Genomic DNA, 21,768 nt, shown 5'->3' on the forward strand with positions numbered 1-21,768 from the left:
TATAGCCCTAATAAGCCCAAGAAATTGCGATATCGCCGTATGTACTGCGTCCGGTGCGTCGAAGTGATGGTTCTCGTACTCATCTGCGGCGATGGTAGAGCTCCAGCCACAAATAAACTCTTTCTTTCAGAGAAGGCGGTTCTCTGACTAATATACCCTAATACTGTCTTCTATAGACAAGAAACACGAACTCCCCGCCACAAGGACAGAGTTCAGATAACGTCTCAACGTAAGTATGGGCAGAGGAAGTGCTTTCAATTACTGAAAGCTGCGCACTCAACGACGACTTCCAGCCCGGAGATGAAGTCCACAATCGTATAGATTCGCAACAGTACAGTGCCTAACAGTTCTAACTATAAACTCTCCTGAGAGCAAAGACAGCAAGTCCATCCGTACCAACAAAGCTGATTTCGAGCGACCGTCACACACGGGCGCTCACAACGGAATACCTCGTCTCTCCAGCGCTGGCTTCCCAGGATGTCTCAGCTCCCCAGCATCGTAACTACGAAAACGAATCATATTCTCGAAACCACGGAATATTCTCCGCCTCTACAGATTCTTCCGAACGCCGACCAACTATATTTTAGTGTTTTGTCGTCCAGAGCGGAAAGATTGCGACAAAAAAACTTATACTCATACAGTGGTACGCTTCTGAGTAAAAATCCTTGCGAATAACACTGCCTACGTACTTTTCGAGGTGCCGCTTCTTTGTTCCTCTCACCTGCGTCCAAGATTTGCAAAGTTCGGAGGTATTATCCATTTATCCTTCCTGTATGGCTACAATAGAGGTCGGCCGACACCCTATTGTGCTCTAGAGCTCAGGTGCCACGACGTCCAACTAGCTACTTCCTGTGTTTAAGCAGGACGAACACCTGGGCGGGCCTTCCATCCAGATCTTGAGTTCTGCCTCCACTGTCGTCTCAACCTCTACTAGTATGGTAATAAAGACACTCCGCCATCTTTCATGCAATAAGCGTTAACAATTATTTGCAAGGCGTACGTGGCAATGTCAGTCTCCTTTATATATTCATATATCCGATGTACAACCTATCACATGATACCTAATTGTATTTGTAGATCACGGCAAATTATGTGGATGGCCGCTTGTAAGATGCGAAATTATAGCCACCTTACACCATACATATGACCGCTGTGAAATCCAAATGCGCCACGAATCTGGATATTGCTCGATTCGATCAACTGGCCATATAAAGACCCTCAGTGAGAGCTACTTTAAAATCTGCAGATACTCATAACACTGTGGTACGTGAGTACGTGGCATCTATGTGTCCTTCATACTGATGATTCAACATCTGACGCTGTTCAGATCCTTTGTCTACCATACCAGGCCCGGTGACCCGACTCATACACTCTAGTGAAAGTTCTACCCATCAGAATTGCAACTCTAATCATTTACATTCCCACCGATGGTCTGCACGTGTGCCAAGTTGCAGTGACATCCGATCACGTCTCCCGGAGTTGCATTATTTTTTCGTCTGTCAGCGCGTAAATGCGGCAACAAATTACAACCTGGGGTCCATTGTACTAAAAAGTCTGGAAATATTCGTTAACAATTTGCGATATTTTGTCGGCGCTGCTTCACACTGTATACTGATAGAAATGGAGGGAGGTTTGTAGAAGTAACTTCAATCAAAATTGGTACACACATGACGATATAATGCTGAACAAAGGCGCTCGTAGCACTACTAGGAAAGTGATTATATAACGTTGGACGAGTGATGTACTGGTCCACAGGAAGTGAGAAATATTTATTTATGGTTGACATGAAAGGTTTACGTAATAAAACGAACTGTACTTATGTGTAGAAAAGAGTTCGTAAAAATATTCATTGTCTCACTGTGACGTTTATGAAAATTAGTATCTATATTAAATAATAATCAAAGTTTTGTAGCAAAGATACTGAGAACTTTGAAAACAACAGAGCATATTTTCATAATCGTTTTACTCTTGTTCCAATCTTCTTACGAGAAAGACGTGAATCGAGACGTTTGTATCTTGTAACGTATTTCTGGTATTGATAACCAAACCACCTATTTCAGTAGTATTAGCATCACTATATGTATGAAGACATAAACGTACCTTTTTCAGAGATTAGTAAGGTGCTGTACAACGTGAGTTGTAATTAGTTTGTTGGCCATTATTTGCAAGACGGCAGATTCTTTTTCAAATTATTCCAATATTACGTGCCGTAAAACCAAAAAGGAGATAGGTTACAATTAATTTCTTGAATCAGGAAACACCTTTTGCAAACAGTTGTACCGATATAAAAACAGATATCTGTGATTACCGCTTCACGGATATAAAGGTATAAATTATTATTCATGTTATAAGACATCCCGTTAAAACCCTTCGATATTTCTAAAAGTAAAAGATTTAGATGCTTCACCCCGAGCTATTCCTAGATTATTTTACATCTATACAGACATTCCAAAATGGTATATTTAACGGGAATTTGAACATAGGAAGCTTTAACATTATCAAAGGCAGAGTTTCTTACCTGTGAAATGAAACTGTCGGATCTTAACGATGAGTACTCACCTACTGTTCAGCGACTCGTCCCCACGAACAATAAACACACATTTAAAGACAACACGTTGACGCCACAACTAAACTACACATCCACATATAAACAAAAAATCACTACGGAGAGGCCGTAGGTATAGCTCTGCAACGCCTGGAACCGACTCAACCGAACATGGTATACCGATTCCGTGGACGAGATTCTGCTGAGATAAAGTATCCACACGATCCTTTGCGGAGTAAAAATCATCGAATACAAACTGGCAATTTTGTTGCTATAGCTAGGCTTGTTTGGTAAAACTCCCGACGGCTATTGTCGTAGACTTTGGAGTTAAAAAGAATGACAGGTGAAGAATACCTCCCAAATGGTCTGAGCAATAAAACCCAACTAGGTAGAAATACCGAGTACCATGTCCCACTGATTGTGTGGAAACCTGAAGTTAATATAAGGCAAAGCTCAATAACTGAGTGGCCGGTAGAGCATTATCAGGTAAATACGCTAAAGTTCATTAAGCGAACCGAGAATGGAAAATAAAAAGGTAATTCACCAGCATACCATCACAAGACTTACGAGGATTGTTTGACAAATCTGGTAAAAAAGGAAGAAAAGAGGACTGTTTTGTAAGCAATTCATCATACGTCTCGACTACAATTCACTGAGGGATATACACTAGGTCCAGCGTTCCTCCAGCTTCTTCGTCACATCGAAAAAGCAGATTCTGTCAGACTCTGCAAAATACTCGTTGACTCCAAATATCACTTTTTTGTATGACGAAAATGTCTTCCCAGAAAGCCAGCGTTTCAAGTTAGAGTACAGGAAGAAGTCACTTAAGGTTAAGCTTGGGAATAGGACGGATGATGAGCTAATTGAAACCCCAGTTCCTTCACTTTCGCGATTGTTATCGCTGATGTTTGGGATGAAGCATTATCCTGGCGAAATATCACTTTTTTGCATGTAAACCTTAGTTTCGTACGATCCGATAATGAAGCAATGATCATTCTAGATTACATGGAAGAAAGCAGAACCATAACGGGATCTATCAGGATCACTCTTTGGGAATAAGAAAACCGTGGCCCTCGACATACCTCCTGAGGAAAAGGTCTTCTCCTTCTTCGGAGAACTTCCAGCAGCCTTTGTCCATTGTTGTGACTCCCATTTTGACTCTAGTGTATAATATTAAAACAATTACGAATCGGTGCCAATGTCTTTTGCACTGCGATTAAACATCGCCAGACATTGCATTGCAATGTCGTGCCAGATGCGCTTTTAGTCGACTGTGAGCAATCGTGGTATCCACCTTCCATACAGTTTCTTCACAACCACTTCTCCTTGTAGGATATAACGAACTCACTCAGTTGAGATGCTTAGTCTTAGAAATCTCACAAATTCTTTTTGGTGGTCTTGCATTACCGTATCATGGATTTTGTCAATGGTTTCCTTTGTGGGGAGCTCAATTGGACGTTCTTGGTGCCTCTCCGATAACATTCAAATTCATTAATCCAAAAGTAAATGATCTTCAACGGTAGTGCAGCTTCCACTTCAACTTCATCCATTTCTGTTTTTATTTGTGTGGAAGACAAACACTTCAAATGAAAATGTGTAATGTTTTTGTTGTCGTCTTCAGTCCAGAGACTGGTTTGATGCAGCTCTCAATGCTACTCTATCCTGTGCAACCTACATCCTTCTGAATCTGCTAAGTTTACTAATCTCTTGGTCTCCCTCTACTATTTTTATCCTCCACGCTGCCCTCCAGTACTAAATTGCTGATCCCTTCATGGCTCAGAACATGTCCTACCAACCGATCCCTTCTTATAGTCAAGTTGTGCAACAAATTTCTCTTCTCCCCAATTCTATTCAATACCTCCTCATTAGTTATGTGATCTCCCACCTAATCTTCAACATTCTTCTGCAGCACCACATTTCGAAAGCTTCTATTCTCTTATTGTCCAAACTATTTATCGTCCACGTTTCACTCCCATACATGGCTACACTCCATACAAATAAAACAACTTCCTAACACTTAAATCTACACCCGATGTTAACAAATTTCTCTTCTTCAGAAACGATTTCCTTGCCATTGCCAGTCTACATTTTTTACCCCCTCTACTTCGACCATCATCAGTTATTTTGCTCCCCAAATAGCAAAACTTACTACTTTAAGTGTCTCATTTCCTAATATAATTCCCTCAGCATCATCCAAATTAATTCGAATACATTCCATTATCCTCATTTTGCTTTTGTTGACGTTCATCTTATATCCTCCTTTCAAGACACTGTCCACTCCGTTCAACTGCTCTTATGACTCCTTTGCTGTCTCTGACAGAATTACAATGTCATCGGCGAACCTTAAAGTTTTATTTCTTCTCCCTGGATTTTAATACCTACTCCAAATTTTTCTTTTGTTTCCTTTACTGCTGCTCAATATACAGATTGAATAACATCGGGGAGAGGCTACAACCTCGTCTCACTCCCTTCCCAACCACTGCTTCTCTTTCATACCCCTCGACGCTTATCTGGTTTCTGTACAAATTGTAAGTAGCCCTTCGCTCCCTGTATTTTACCCTTGCAACCTTCGGAATTTGAAAGAGAGTATTCTATTCAACATTGTCAAAAGCTTTCTCTAAGTCTACGAATCTAGAAACGTAGGTTTGCCTTTTCTTAATCTACCTTCTAAGATAATTCGTAGGGTCATTGTTGCCTCACGTATTACAATATTTCTACGGAATCCAAACTGATCTTCCCTGAGGTCGGCTTCTACCAGTTTTTCCATGAGTCTGTAAAGAATTCGTGTTAGTATTTTGTAGCCGTGACTTATTATATTGATAGTTCGGTAATTTTCACATCTGTCAACACGTTTTTTCTTTGGAATTGGAATTATTGTATTCTTCTTGATGTCTGAGGGTATTTCACCTGTCTCATACATCTTGAATTTTGTCGGGACTGGCTCTCCCAAGTGTGCCAGTAGTTCTAATGGAATGTTGTCTACTTCCAGGGCCTTGTTTCGACTTGGGTCTTTCAGTGATCTGTCAAACTCTTCACGCAGTATCATATCTCCCATTTCATCTTCATCTACATCCTCTCCCATTTCCATAATATTGTCCTCAAGTACATCGCCCTTGTATATACCCTCTATATACTTCTTCCACCTTTCTGCTTTCCCTTCTTTGCTCACATTTGTGTTTCCAACTGAACTCTTGATATTCATACAAGTGGTTCTCTTTTCTCCAAAGAATTCTTCCTTTTTGCCTGTTTCATTTACTGAATTTTTATATTTTCTCCTTTCATCAATGAAATTCAATATATCTTCTGTCACCCAAGGATTTCTACTAGCCCTCGTCTTTATACCTACTTTATCCTCTGCTGCCTGCACTATTTCATCCCTCAAAGGTACCCATTCTTCTTCTACTGTATTACTTTCCATCATTCCTGTCAATCGTTCCCTTATGCTCTCCCTGAAACTCTCTACAACCTCTGGTCTGTCAGTTTATCCAGGTCCCATATCCTTAAATTCCCACTACAGTTCATAACCAGTAGATTGTGGTCAGAGTTTACATCTGCCCCTGGAAATGTCTTACAATTTGAAACCTAGTACCTAAATATCTGTCTTACCATTATATAATCTATCTGATACCTCCCAGTACCTCCAGTTCTCTTCCATGTATACAACCTTCCTTTATGATTCTTGAACAAAGTGCAAAATTCTTTCACTTCTTACCCCCTTCCATATTCACCTATTAGGTTCCCTTCTCTTCCTTTTCATACTACCGAATTCCAGTCACCCAAGACTATTAAATTTTCGTCTCCCTTCACTATCTGAATAATTTCTTTTATCTCATCACACATTTCATTAATCTCTTCGTCATCTGCTGAGATAATTGGTGTATAAACTTGTGCTACTCTGGTAGGCGTGGGTTTCGTGTCTATCTTAGCCATAAGAATGCGCTCACAATGCTGTTTGTAGTAACTTACCGGCATTCCTATTTTATTGTTCATTATTATTAAACCTACTCCAGCATTACCCATACTTCATTTTCTATTTATAATCCTGTATTCACCTGACCAGAAGTCTTTTTCCTGCCGCTACCGAATTCACCAATTCCCATTATATCTAACTTTAACCTATCCATTTCCCTTTTCAAATTTTCTAACCTATCTGCCCGATTAAAGGCTCTGATATTCCTCGTTCAGATCTGTAGAAAGCCAGTTTTCTTTCTCCTGCTAACGACGTCCTCCTGAGTAGTCTCCCCCCGAATGGGGACAACTTTACCTCCGGAATATTTTACGCAATATGACGCCATCATCATTTAACCATACAGTAAAGCTGCATGCCCTCGGGAAAACTTACGGCTGTAGTTTTCCCTTGCTTTCAGCCGTTCGCAGTACCAGCACAGCAAGGCCGTTTTGGTTAGTGTTACAAGGTCAGTTCAGTCCATTATCCAGACTGTTGCCCTCTGCAACTACTGAAAAGGCTGCTGCCCTTCTTCAGGAACCACTCTTTTGTCTGGCCTCTCTACAGATACACCTCCATTGCGGTAGCACCTACGGTACGGTTATCTGTATCGCTGACGCACGCTATCCTCCCCACCAACGGCAAGGTAATTGTCAACAGTGAACTGAATGCTGCAAATTGTTGTGAGTCTTCGTACGATCCTGAGAGTAATGAAGCTTACCAACTGTGAAGGCGCAACAAAAATGTTTCGTTCATTCATGGAAATTTACTAGACTTATCAAACCACCCTCGTACGTTCAGCAGCTGTGATCTGCCTCTCTCTCTCTCTTTGTCTCTGAAACAACGACGTTACTTCTGGGCTACTTACTGCTCAGAGGAGGTGCCTCAGTCAGGAAGATAATAGACACATCGTTGTTGGAATTGCCCGTTGTGTTGAAATCCGCGTACATCTTGGCCCAGATGGAGACTGTGATCCAGGCCGTGTCCTCGTACTCTCGCTGATGGATGCCTCCCAGGCGGATGGTGTACCTCTTAGCCCTGCGACAGTAAATTTCGAATTTCCAGTTTCAAGCCCGAGACTTCAGATCTGTTTTCTGAAAACTGTGCTGAGCAGCTACTTCGGTAGCCCACACGTGATGGAATTATACATAGTAATTGCAAATACGCCGGACCTTATCCATAATGTCAGTCTAGAAACGGGAATTACCGATTTTAATGTCGCTACAGCAACTATGGTTACGAAAGGTAATAAATCAGTCAACAAGGGTAGGCGAGTGTTTCTTCTAGTAAGAAGATAATCAGTTGTTAGCAGCCGGCCGGTGTGGCCGAGCGGTTCTAGGCACTTCAGTCTCGAACCGTGCGACATCTCCGGTCGCAGGTTCGAATCCTGCCTCGGGCATGAATGTGTGTACTGCCCTTAGGTCAGGTTTAAGTAGTTCTAAGTTAAAGGAGACTGATGACCTCAGATTTTAAGTCCCATAGTGTTCAGAGCCATTTGAACCATTTGAATTGTTAACATCTCAGTTAGACAGTGAAGTGACATCCCTTAGTTACAGGACGGACGTAGAGGAATTGCGGGACATGTTTAAGCAGATTGTAAATAGAGCTCTGGAGAATTATGTGCCTAGTAAGTGGATTAAGGATGGACAAGACGCACCAGAGTTTAACAACGAAATTCGGAAAATGCTGAGGAATCAGAGGATGTTTCACACTCGGTCCAAAAGAGAAGGTGAAAACTACGACTAGCAAAGGTTAGTACGGATTTGTGCCTTTGTGAAAAGGTCTAAGCGCGAAACATACAACTGCTACCATAGTCGTACCTTACAAGTAAAACTCCCCAGATTTAGTGTTCAAGTCGCTAAATGGACATTCCATCAGAAACTGAACACAGATGAAGCATGAAAACAGGAAGAAAGTGTACTGAACCGTGAGAATAGAAGCGAAGTAGAAACAGTGAACTGGCCAAGCTCAAGATGTGCAACATCGAGGGAGTTGCAGCAACACGGAGTAGTGTGTGTGTGTGTGTGTGGGGGGGGGGGGGGGGGGGTCACTGTTAGTGTCAGGTGGGAAATATGTGATCAAATCCTCCAGGTACTTGTGTGGAACGAATAGGAGGTACGTACATCTCGAGTTCAAGTCGTTTCAACTTGGCAAACAGACATACAGAACGACGCAGCACGAATCTGAATACAGGGAACAGAAATGTCAATGCCCAGAGAGTTCATAATTTCGCTATGACCGGATAGTTCATAATTTCATCAAAAAGAAAAAAAAGTCCAACACCGCAACCGCATATCCAACAGGCCGTGGCTTTTCTGTCTCCGTTGATGTTAAACATGTTAACCTTTCACCGTTCATTGTTTCCATTTTGTTTCTTTTTTCGTGGTTCAGTACACTTTCTTTCTGTCCTCATGCTTAATCTGCATTCAGTTCTTGACAAGCTGTCCGTAGGGCCATCTTACCATTAAATCTGAGGGGGATGCGCTGGGAAGTTTCCGTTGTTAGCAACATATCTGCCCAAGACCCCGAGAAAATTCAAAATGGCTCTGAGCACTATGCGACCTAACTTCTGAGGTCATCAGTCGCCTAGAACTTACTAACTAACCTAAGGACATCACACACATCCATGCCCGAGGCAGGATTCGAACCTGCGACCGTAGCGGTCGTTCGGTTCCAGGCTGTAGCGCCTAGAACCGCACGGCCACTCCGGCCGACAGAAAATTGAAAATCGCTAAGCGGACTTAAGGCTTTCGTCCAGCCTCTTGTTGACCAGTATGGTGTGGCAGCTGAAGATAGTGAAACAAAATCCCAAGTTATAAATTTCACGTTGAAGAAATCGTTCACGCAGGAAAATCGTACAAACATACCATCATCTGACCATCATACAGACTCTCGTATGGATGTCATCTGTAATAAGCATCACTGAAAGATTTGAATGCATAACAGTCACCAGGTCCGGATGGAATCACAGTTCGGTTTTACAAAGCATACTCTAGGGCATCCATGTATCGCAAAGTCCCAAGAAACTGGAGATAAGCGCAGGTGGCTTCTGTTTATAAGAAGGGTAAAAGAAGAGACCTGTAAAACTTACAGACCAATATCTCTAACTTCGGTTTGCTGCTGAATCCATCTCAGTATGAATACAACAAATTTTCTTGAGACCAAGAAGCTTATGTCCACGAATCAGCACTGTATTAGAGAGAATTGCTTGTGCGAAACTCATCTTGCCCTTTTCTCACACGATATTCTGCGAACTATGGATGAATCGCGACAAACAGGTTCCATATATCTAAACGATGCCCCATTGCAAGCTAACGGAGGCACGAACATGTGGAATAGCTCCACAGATATGTGAGTCGTTTGAAGACTTTTCGAGTAATAGCACACAATATGTTATCGTCGACGGATCGTCAGAGAGAGAGGTATCCTCAGGAGTGCTCCAGAGAAGTACGACCGCTTTTTTTTCTATTTACATAAATGATTTGGCGGACAGGGTGAAAAGATGCCTGCGGTTGTTTACTGATGGTGCTGTAATGTACGGTAAGCTATCGAGGTTGACTGACTGTAGGTGGATACAAGGTGACTTAGACAAAATGTCTAATGAATGTGATGAATTGCAGCTAGCTCTAAATGTGGAAAAATGTAAGCTCTAAATGTGGAAAAATGTAAGTTAACTCGAATGAATAGGAAAAACAACAGCATTAGTCGTGCCCTACCTGACACAGCCACGGCATTTAAATATCTGGGTCGATTCTTCTGGAACTCGAATGGGAATCCCTCGAGAGAAGGCGACATTCTTTTCGAGGAACGCTACTGAGAAAATTTAGATAACCGGCTTTTGAGTCTGACTGTCGAGCGATACTACGGCAGCCAACATACATGGAGCGCAAGGACCACAAAGATAAGATACGGGAAATTAGAGCTCGTACGGACGCATATATACAGTCGTCTTTTCCTCGCTCTGCTTGCATGTGGAACGATTTGTAGTCGTCCAGGGCACTTTCCGCCACGCGCCATATGGTGGATTGCGGAGTATCTATGAATATACAGATGTAGGTATAGATGATTATCGTACTTACAAGAAGTGTGTGAATGACTACTATGTATTGAGCTGGCGATATCATTCCAAAAGAACAAAAGAGAGAGAAATCCAAATATAGTAGAAAATTTACTCAGTTCTTCAATAATCTCAGACTGCAGCCAAGTATCTTGGCTGTGATAGCATCGTGCTCAAATATCCAAAGGTATTGCCTATCTTACACTACGTGCCTCGCCATACGTTAATCTCAGCGAAGGTAGTGCAGATAACTATAGCCCTGATTACACTCCAGAGACTGGTGCTTAGCACGTTCATCACGTCGTCACCGTATGCAGGAGTTTCTCATGAAAACTTCTCACGAAAGTTCCTCGTGAAATGGAAATGCTAGCAAATTAGCTTAAGTTGTTCATCTGACAGAATATTAAAGTAAACCGACTAATCTTCTGCTCTCGTTTCATTGACACACTGAGACGACACAACCCTGTCCAACACAAACAGGCAGGCAAACTTTTATACATATACTATGTAAAACCCATAAACGAAGCACTTGAAATCCTACATATCACGCAAAAGGGAACACTGTTGAACATCCTGGAGGAACAAAATTAACAAATTATTCAACAAAACCGACATCACATTTGCATTTCAAAACACACACAACCTCAAACATAAAATCCACAACGGCAGCTCGAAAATTCCCATACACAACAATCCTGGCGTTTACAAAATTTCGTGTAACACATGCCAAAAATTCTACATAGGGCAAACTGGTAGAAACTTCAAAATTAGATACAAAGAGCACACCAGAGAAAGTGAAAACAACCCATCTACATTTTTTCAATATTTACAAGCTGAGAAACACTATGTAAAACCCATAAACGAAGCACTTGAAATCCTACATATCACGCAAAAGGTAACACTGTTGAACATCCTGGAGGAACAAAATTAACAAATTATATCTATTAATGTTGCAACGTGATGAGTAGCTGTTTACACTGACAGATAGCCATACCAGTCACGTCACACGGATCTCTCTTGGGTTGTAACAGTTATTCTGTGCGAATTCGTTTACTGCAATTCGACATTGGCGTATTGTGATACTCATGCTCCTGTTGCTGTCGTCGTGCTGGTAGATAATGCAGTCACAATTTCGTGATCACTGTGCTGTTTCCACCTTATGTGGCTGCAACTTGGAACAGGCTAAATGGACTAGTGCCAGAAATTAATAGGATCTGGACCCTTTTGAAGCTGATCACAACAAAATACATCGGTTTACTTCGAGAGAAAATAAATGCCTAACCAACAACGTACTGTGGAACCCATTGCCTGTACGAGGAAGTGGGAGACTAACACAGACCTACATGTTGATACAGCATACTCGAAATACTTCCATGAAAATTCGAACTGTTAATTTCACCTATCCTTATGTCTAGTGCAGTCGTTCATTTCTGGGGCCCCAACACATTTGTTGAGATCGGTGCACCAGCAAATGAAGGGCAAACACATATCATAAAATCTTAATATAAAGGGTGTACCAAGAGGAATAGTCAGTATTCAGGGATATGAGAAGAACGGTGATTTGAAGAAAAGCTTCATACGGAGTTCTGTGCTGAATGACCTCTGAGATAGAACACATCTAATTTACAGTGTTATTCTTTCTTATCATTCAGTAGGTTGTGAGGTTTACACAAATATACACCTAAAGCAGTAAATGTGTAAACCAGTGTATTTACTGTCTCAGTTTCCATTTTCTACCTACTGACTCGTTTCACCCATTTTTTCACTGGTCAATGAAAACTTACCCACAACCTACACTTTCCATGTACTATAATGAACTTTTTACGTCTAACTAAATTTCATTTCAATTAGTTAGAAAAATTGCTAGAAATGAATTTCTGTCATATCATGTTCACCAATCTCCAAAACAATTTTTTTTCATAGAAAGGTGAACCTAAGAAAATAAAATTTAATATGTTTTTTATAAATGGTCAATGTAATACAATAAAATTTACTATTGTTTTTAGAAAGGTGAACTTAAGAAAATAAATAAAATGTATTATGGTGAATGTAAAATGTATCTTTTACTTTTAAAGGGTGCATGAGCATACACCCTGGAATTGTATACTGAATTTCCAGGGACCTGCTTTGAGAACCCTGGAATAATAAATTCATTATCAACAAATCCAAATTTTTCACATTGTGAATCAATACCCTGAAATTCATTATATATGTTTTTAAATTTATTGTTCTTTCATAGTTCATTTCCATCTGTTCATTTTCAACTATCTGAAAATACCAGTCAGAAAATAATTTAAAAAATGTATCTGGTAAAATCATCTTAAACTCATTATTAAGCACAATACAAATTTTTTCTCCATATACAGAATATAAATATTCACATCCAGTAACATTATATAAAACATTTATCGCTAACTCCCAAAATATTGTAATCTCTTTTGAGTCAGTTGCATTGTTGAGCTTCTTGCTGAGAGTCTCAATTAATGTACAAAATTTTTTATTAGGTTCTTTAAAATTTTTAATGACCGTATGGTAATGTATTTATTTTATTTTCCAACATATATCTTTTGTCATCGCGAGGACTCAATGCTGCCTTGTTTGTTTCACCTTGAATTATATTAATCCTTCTGACTGTTACCTATTTTGAAACAAACTATCTTTATAATCTTCTAGGTTATTCTATTTTTGACAGTTCATTTCTTAATTCCTTAAAATTTTTCTCTATTTTCTTTCCTACTTTATAAGCATACATTTTAGCCCTCAGACCATAAAATTCTTCCATTATTTTTCTATTGCATTCATCTTTCAGTTTTATTGCAACTTTCTTTTTACCTTGTGGAATACCATAAACATTAGTTTCAAATAATCACTAGTAACAAATTTATCAAATATTGATTTCATATCTTAAAAATTTTTTGTGTTTTTTATATTATATATACAGGTATAACTGTCTGTATCTTATTAACACAACTCCACATCTTCTACATATTTCAGTATCATTATTCTATTTTGAAAATCATGTGTCATTCTTTAGGTAAATCAAGTATATGTATCCCAACATAGATAGGTTCATTGAATTTCATTTTCGTCCTATACGTATGAAGAGCAGCAAGATTTTCATTAAATAAAATTCTCACTTTAAAGTTTAGCTTTGATAATTATCATGCTTTTCTTCATCTGCACTAATTTTATATCAACTCTATTTCTAATGTCTTCCATAGGTTTTCCAAAGACCAAATTAAGAAATCTTTCTCAGGATCATTTCTGGTTTTAGTTCTCATTTCTGTATTTAAATCTACATACTTCCTCAAACAGTCCAAACGCCTAAATTTGAAAACTCTATGTATTTTTGTTAATTTCATTCCTAGTGATAAATGCTGCTTAAGATTTCTTTAATGAACTGCATATTGATTTTGGTTTCTAAAGTAGTGAACAATTTGTTTTGTTTACTTACAGAGACAATTTTAGTTTCAGGAACTAATGGTAAATTACATAATTCTTTTGGATACTCTAAATCTTCTTCAAAAATATATTCAGTTTCATCAGAACCTGCAATTTCACTTATTTTTGTACTATGAACAGAATTTGGATTATCTTATTCAAATTCACCATATGGTAAACACTGACTCATGGCATATCCATATAAATTATTGACATCCAAATGTGCTAGAATTCAGTATGTTTCCACTGTCAAAACCCCTATATATTTATTGCTTGCTGTAACATATCTTTCACAACGATGTGATATTCCTCTTCTTATTCCCTTTTCAACCATTAAACTACATCATAATCATGTAACAAATCAAGTGGTTGTTTAGTTATTTTCAACATTGCATCCCAAGATAACTCTGGTGCAGTAAAGTACAAAGATGTGTAGAAATCATATGCTTTAATAAAAAAATTCTAAAATTTTCAGATCCATCAGACAATACCAATACATTAGTTTTAAGATGTATATATTATGGTATTGACCAAGACATTTAATATTAAATTTTTTCCAAACTGCTTTTGCTTATTTATAATCTTCATCACTTATTTCACAGTCATTAAGTTTATTATGGAATTCTTCTTTTGCTGGTAATTGTGTCTATTCGAATTTTTGACCAAGAATCCATGTAATCATGTGGATATATACCTTTTCTCATCATTAAATCGACTAACTATTCTGTTGGATGATAAGTGATTAAATTCGAAACAATAAACCAACTAACCAAATGTTAAATGAATGTTAGACACTATACTTTGTATCAATTATCTTTTTGCTGATGTTCATGTGTAGTCTACAGTTCTTTTAATATTTGGTTGGTTGTTTTATTGTTTTCCAAATTTAATCAATCATTGTTCAACAGAAAAATATTTGTTAATTTAATTTTCATGTCACATTTAATAATTATCTCTCCATTTTGAGTTTAATTAATTTACTTCCATTCTTAAGTTGATTAATTTCCTCTATATTCCAATAAGAGAAATACATCATTACTCAATTTTTAAAGTATGTATTGAATTTTTGTTAATGTAGCCAATGACCAATCCATTATTTTTATTAAAAAAAGTTGAATTTTTTGGGGGTAATGTTTGTAATAGTCTTATTTTCTTTCTCATGGAAAGTTATCTTGGAAATTCAGAGATTAAAAAATTTAATCTTTCAAGATCTTAAACAAACAAAACAACAAATAAAAATTATATTATTCTTCGGTAAATTCGACCCCGTTGTGCTCTTTAGGAATTTCTTCTTGTGGAAAATAGTCTTTATATTATTTACTGCTATCGGTTTCGCTTTCTACACTAGAAAACCCAATCGTTTTCATTAAAATTACATTTGTTATTGCCTTAAGAACATTTTGTATATATTTGTTTCTACTACTTTTTAAAAAATCCTTTAATTCTACAACAGCATCGTCTTCTTCATCATAACCTGTAATTTTTAGATTACTATTATTATGTAAAATAAAGTCCAAACATTCTACTTGGTTTCTTCATCTAGAAAGCCATGTAATTTTTCTCTCGTTTCTTGGTAATACATTTTATTCTTGTAGGATAGATGTAAAATTTTAGCATTTCTATTTTCATCCATTTACTACTACAAATTTTTAGTAAGCTATAAACAATTTTCACTACAATAAGTTCTCTTATTGAATATTACTTTTTATTAGTAGTAGATACTTATTCTCAACTCCTGTTTACACAGGAAAAAAATTATTAGGTTTGTGTAAAAGTAATTAGAACTAGAGATGCAAAATTATTAATAAAGAATAAAACTTAATTGTTTTCAAAAACTAGTTGAAACTGGGTGGTTGAAAGCATAGCTCTGTGCTAATATTACCTACATGAACAGCTGTTTATAGTAAGAGAAAAGTGTAGGTTGTGGGTAAGTTTTCATTTTCTTGTGAATGAGAGAGTGAAACGAATGTGTGAGGCAGAAAATGAAAACTGAGCACTAAGCTACATTTTTCATGTAGTTAAGCACTACAACAGGTGTTTTACAAAGCATACAAGGTAGCAGACTATATGAGGCGTGCAATGGGAGTGCAAGGTCCTCATCAATCGCCACTTTGCATGATTGTTTGGTTGGGTTTATTGGGGAAGGAGACCAGACAGCGAGGTCATCGGTGTCATCGGATTAGAGAAGTACGGAGAAGGAAGTCGGCCGTGTCCTTTCAAAGGAACCATCCCGGGATTCGCTTGGAGCGATTTAGGGAAATCACGGAAAACCAAAATCAGGATGGCCGGATGCGGGGTGTAACCGTCGTCCTCCCGAGTGCGAATGCATGAATGAAATTAGGGTAGTAATGACCAGTAGCGGCACTGATGTGAACAAATTTACGGCTATTCGCGCTATTCTAACAGAGGTGGCTGTGGGATGAGGAATGAGAATGTACTGCATTGCGTTAGGTGCAAACAATACTGAGGACTGAGTTTCGTTCGTGATTTTCGTAGGAAGCTGGTGGTTTGAAGCCATTAGCACGTTAGCCTGGAAGTCAAATATTACAACCTACAGCGCCCCAGTGGTTCCTGGCCCTATACGTCTGTAAATCACCCATTCCTATTTCTTTTTAATCGTGGGCAGAGGAGCTCAATGTGTCCATATAGACGCTTTTGGCAGGGAAGTATCTGGAAAATGTTTCGGGAGAGCGTTGTCTCCCAGAGGCGACAGCAGCGTATATTGATGTGACGTAAGTTTCCTGCGCGCCCACAGTCGGGCGAGACACGTGTTCATTGATTAAAATTTTGTTAAAATTTCGCTATTGCACACTTGCTGCAGCGGAGCGGCAAGCCGCACTAGATTTTGATAGAAATAGGACACTCATGTTGCAGCGTACGTCCAATAAGGGCGCAGTACTTTGTATCGATACGAAGTAATTTCGGGGTAGTTGTGTGCCTTATCCGGAAATCCGGAGAATGTCAGGGAACTGTGACATGTACGTGCAGCGCGGTGGTTGAGAGGACATCGCACATTTTTTGCGTAATACCACTACGAGGACAGCCAGCTAGGGACTCGGTCATTGAAAAGATGAATAGGTAATATACTCAGCTCTGGCCGTAGTGCGATCAGCCTTGCATTTTACAGAAGTTAAACAGTGGCCATTGACCCATTGAGCATCGCAGCACTTTCTCGCATTTAGTTCTGCGATTAGATTCTGCTGGAAAGAACGTGACGTAGAATCTTGTGCTCTCATCCAGTTAAGGGGAAGTGCCAATCCGTATTGCTAGGTTTTATACTTGTAGATTTGTGTTATACTTCTTTCTCATTATTGAGATATTACTCGTAATTTGTCCACATTTAAGAGTCATCACCTCGTTAATTCGATTTCTTAGTGTATGTAAATTCTGAAACAGAATAATTCTAATTACCTTTTCCGGTAGTTTATGGTACATATATTGACACTCCATACCTTTCCTTTCATGAAGTCTCTATGTTTGGTGTGGTTAACTTTATGTTAGCAATTTAAACGGATAATTATTTTCTAAGAGGCCAGCGACCTCACCCAATCCGATTCTTCTTCAGAGGCCAGGACTGCATAGCCACATATTAATAAGCGCGTAAGAATCGCATTGTGGGAATTTATAATAGAATTCCGAGTTCAGCAAGTAGTTTATTTGCCTATTGCCTCATGGTAGAAAAGAGAATTCAGAGGCCGCTTCCCAAGCATCGGTTAAAAAGTACATTTTTATAACACGTACACCTCAAATTAAAGCTGCTATGCAGCCAATAACAAACGTTCTAATATATCACTGTCAACTTCTCTTCTCTTGGGAGAACATGTTTTGCTTTTGTGTGTGTCTCTGCATGTTTCTTAATGATGGCAGCAGCATCCATAGTGCGATACCCATGATGCGATCGAACAGTTCATCAAGCATATTCACCTTTCGTTTGCCCATCTCAGACTTCATCCAAAAGCATAAACAACAATCTAATGAGAATCTTGGTGGCCAGTTAATTGTACTGCCACGACACAGTTAACTGATGCTTTTCACTGATACACTCTCCACGTCTCACAATACTTCACTCACAACACAGCATGTACAGCTGTACCATAGGGGTCGCCCACTGCCTGGCGATATTAGGATGCATCGTTGGACGTAATAAAATAGTATTTCAAATGGTTCAAATGGCTCTGAGCACTATGGGACTTAACATCTATGGTCATCAGTCCCCTAGAACTTAGAACTACATAAACCTAAGGACATCACACAACACCCAGTCATCAGGAGGCAGAGAAAATCCCAGACCCCGCCGGGAATCGAACCCGGGAACCCGGTAAAATAGTACTCAAGATTATTCTATTTATAATCAGAATGCAAGTCGTTGCCGTGTCTTATGCGACAATGGGGCTACGTAATCCGGAGAGGAATTCGCGGAATCCAATAGCTGACTCACAGATGCCGAGGGCGCTCATCAGTTCGAATTGGAAGTCGATGAGACCCTGATGGGGCGATCTGCAGCCTTCTGGCAAGGTAGGCATGCCCCGTTGGTGATTCTGTTTGGAGATGGTGACCGCGACCTGTGTGTTAAATTCACACGCCATTTTGGGGAGTACTCACTCCCTCACAGATCACTGTTCGGTTTGTTCCATCAGGCAGACCGCGATATCAGATGCAGTGATGTGCTCAACTCTGAAACTGCCCCGTCGGTATGGAAGGCCATCACACTCGTGAGACGCTGGAGTTGTAGGGTAGCTTCTGCTCTGAGCCCGTGGACTACCCGTCATCGCTGGCTGCTGTGCTGACTTTAGGACTGGATTCTGAACTTCGTTATCTATGGAAATGGAAATGAGCGTTTGGCGTCATTGGCCGGGAGGCCCCCTACGGGGCAGGTCCGGCCGCCTTGATGCAGGTATTATTGCATTCGACGCCACATTGGGCGACCTGCCCGCCGGACGGGGATGGAATGATGATGAAGACAACAAACACCCAGTCCCTGAGCGGAGAAAATCCCCGATCCAGCCGGGACTCGAGCCGGGCCCCTTAGGACGGCAGTTCGTCACGCTGGCCATTTAGCTATGGGGGCGGACTTCGTTATCTATGGCTGCGGATAGCTGATCGTCTCGTAGGGGAGCAAGTGTAAGGCCAACATTAAAACACTCTCACCCACGTTATCATAACCAGAGAATCAACTGCGAACGACATGGCCGCCATGGATACTCCTGATGAGTGCTGTAGGCTAATGGGGTGGAGTAGTTATGTCGTCGACGGCGCCCTACGGCGTCATCCTAAGTGATCAGATCGGTTCTGATTTCTCGACTCGTTAGCGGTCTTCACTTGCTCTACATTTTCTTAACGAATTTCATACAGCGTATTTACTGCTTAGTCAAACCTCGGAAAAAGCAGGGTGATACGGGAAGATATCAGTTAGGTTACATCATGATCAGATAGAGATTTCGATATCAGTTATTGGTTATTAATCCTTACCCAGGAGTAGATATAGACTCAGATCACAATGCAGTAGTGATGAATATTTGGCTGAAGTTTAAGAGATTAATCAGTAAGAATCAATACGCAAAGAACTGGGATACAGAAGTACTAATGAATGACAAGATACGCTTGAATTTCTCTAAGGCTGTAGATACAACGATAAGGAATACCTCAATAGACAATACAATTGAAGAGGAATAGAATTCTCTAAAAAGAGCAATCATATGAGGTTGGAATCAAAAATATAGTTAAAAAGCAGGGAACTGGGAAGACATCATGGCTAAGAGAAGAAATATTTCAGTTGGTCGATGAAAGAAGGAAGTGCAAAATGTTCAGAGAAATTCAGGAATACAAAAATACAAAAAATCCGATGAATTAAATAAATAGGAAACGCAGGGAAGTTAACAAGACGTGGCTACATAAAAAATGTGAAAAAATCGAAGAAGAAATGGTTATAAAAGGACTGACTCACCATATAGGAAAGTCAAAATAACGTTCGGTGAAATAAAAAATAAGTATGGTAAGAATAAGATTGGAATAGGTATTCCATTGTTAAATGCAGAGGAGAGAGCCGATATGTGGAAAGAGCACATTGAAGGGCTTTATGAGAGGGAAGCTTTGTCTGATGCGATAGGAGAAGAAACATGAATCGATTTAGATGAGATAGGAGATCCAATTTTACAATCAGAATTTAAGAGAGCTTTGGAGGATTTAAGATCAAATAAGGCAGAAGGGATAGATAACCTTCTACTAGAGTTGTTAAAATCATTGGGGGAAGTGGCAACAAAACGATTACTCACGTTGTTGTGTAAAGTGTATGAGACTGGCGACATACCATCTGAATTTCGGAAAAATATCATGCACACAAATTCGAAGACTGCAAGTAGTGAGAAGTGCCAGAGCTTAACAACTCATTCATCCCCCAAGTTGCTGACAAGAATAATATACAAAAGAGTGGAAAAGAAAATTGAAGATACGTCACATGAAAACCAGTTTGGCTTTGCAAAGGTAAAAGTGCTAGAGAGGCAATTCTGACGTTGCAGTCGACAACAGAAGAAAGAGTAAAGAAAAGTTAAGACAGGTTTTTACGATTTTTCGACTTTGAAAAAGCGTTCGACAATGTAAAATGGTGCCAACTGTTCGAAATTCCGAGGAAAATAGGGATACGCTATAGGGAGAGACGGATAATATAGAACTGCAGAAGTGTCAAGAGGGAATAATAACAGTGGACGACCAAGAACGAAGTGCTCGGATTAAAAGGAGTATAAGACAGGGATGTAGTCTATCGGCCCTACTGTTCACTCTTTACATCGAAGAAGCAAAGATGAATATAAAAGAAACGTTCAGGAGTGGAATTAAAATTCAAGGCCAAAGGATATCAATGACACGATTTGATGATGACGTCATCCTGATTGAAAGTGGAGAAGAATTACAGGATCTGGAGAATGGAATGAATATTCTAATGAGTACTGAATATAGATTGAGAATGAGCTGAATACCTCATCAGAGAACAATTTCTCAGCGAAGGCGGCATGGGCTCTTAGCTTACTTCCATCTGCAAAGCACAATATCGTGTGCCCACTTTTAGAGTACTCGGTTTCCATTGCTAGCAAGTGGTGGAAGAGAGAAAATATACCATCTGTACGTACACATACCTCTTTAACGGTAAACGCGTATGGAAGAAGGTAAAACATCGTGATACGTTCTCAGGCTTGAGAGTAGTGTACAATAAGGCACACGAACATGTCAAAAACTAAAGTAGCCTGTAACACGACTTGAACCACACAACTGACTATAGCATACCTAATGGCAGGTACAATACAATGAGTAAGACATCATAATACCCTGTCGACACATCTGACAGGGGGCGAATGCAATTACAGCAGTACAATGTGCCATACCACACATCCAGCACTGTTACAGAGTAGCTCCAGGAATACTCTTCTGAGTTTTAACACTTACGCTGGCCACCAGATTCCCCAGACATGAACTTTATTGGGCATATCTGGGGGTGCCTTGCAACGTGCTGTTCAGAAGAGATCTCCACCCCCTCGTACTCTTACGGATTTAGGGACAGCGAAACAGGATTAATGGTGTCAGTTGCCTCCAGCACAACTTTAGACATTAGTCGAGTCCATACCATGTAGTGTTGCGGCACTTCTGCCTTCTCGCGGTGTATATGTTCCATGACAAATGGTTCATTACATTCGTCATGAACTGGAAGTATTGAATTAACTCATAATTTACTTTACAGTAACGAGTCGACATGACAAAGGTGGAAAACATAATGTGCCGTGGCGGCGGTAG

General features: G+C 39.7%; 1 protein-coding gene across 1 annotated transcript in view; it reads right to left on the bottom strand.

The window, feature by feature from the left end:
• Window positions 1-7,476, bottom strand: part of LOC126284726 (chymotrypsinogen A-like) — an 87,158-nt gene extending 79,682 nt beyond the window's left edge. Inside the window, exon 1 of the mRNA XM_049983861.1 lies at window positions 7,360-7,476. Within this exon, the coding sequence (XP_049839818.1) occupies window positions 7,360-7,441 (82 nt within the window). The 5' untranslated portion in view covers window positions 7,442-7,476. The remainder of the gene's footprint in view (window positions 1-7,359) is intronic.
• Between the last annotated feature and the right edge of the window lie 14,292 nt (window positions 7,477-21,768).

Source organism: Schistocerca gregaria, chromosome 8 (genome assembly GCF_023897955.1).
Source record: "Schistocerca gregaria isolate iqSchGreg1 chromosome 8, iqSchGreg1.2, whole genome shotgun sequence".
Taxonomy (NCBI): Eukaryota; Metazoa; Arthropoda; class Insecta; order Orthoptera; family Acrididae; genus Schistocerca; species Schistocerca gregaria.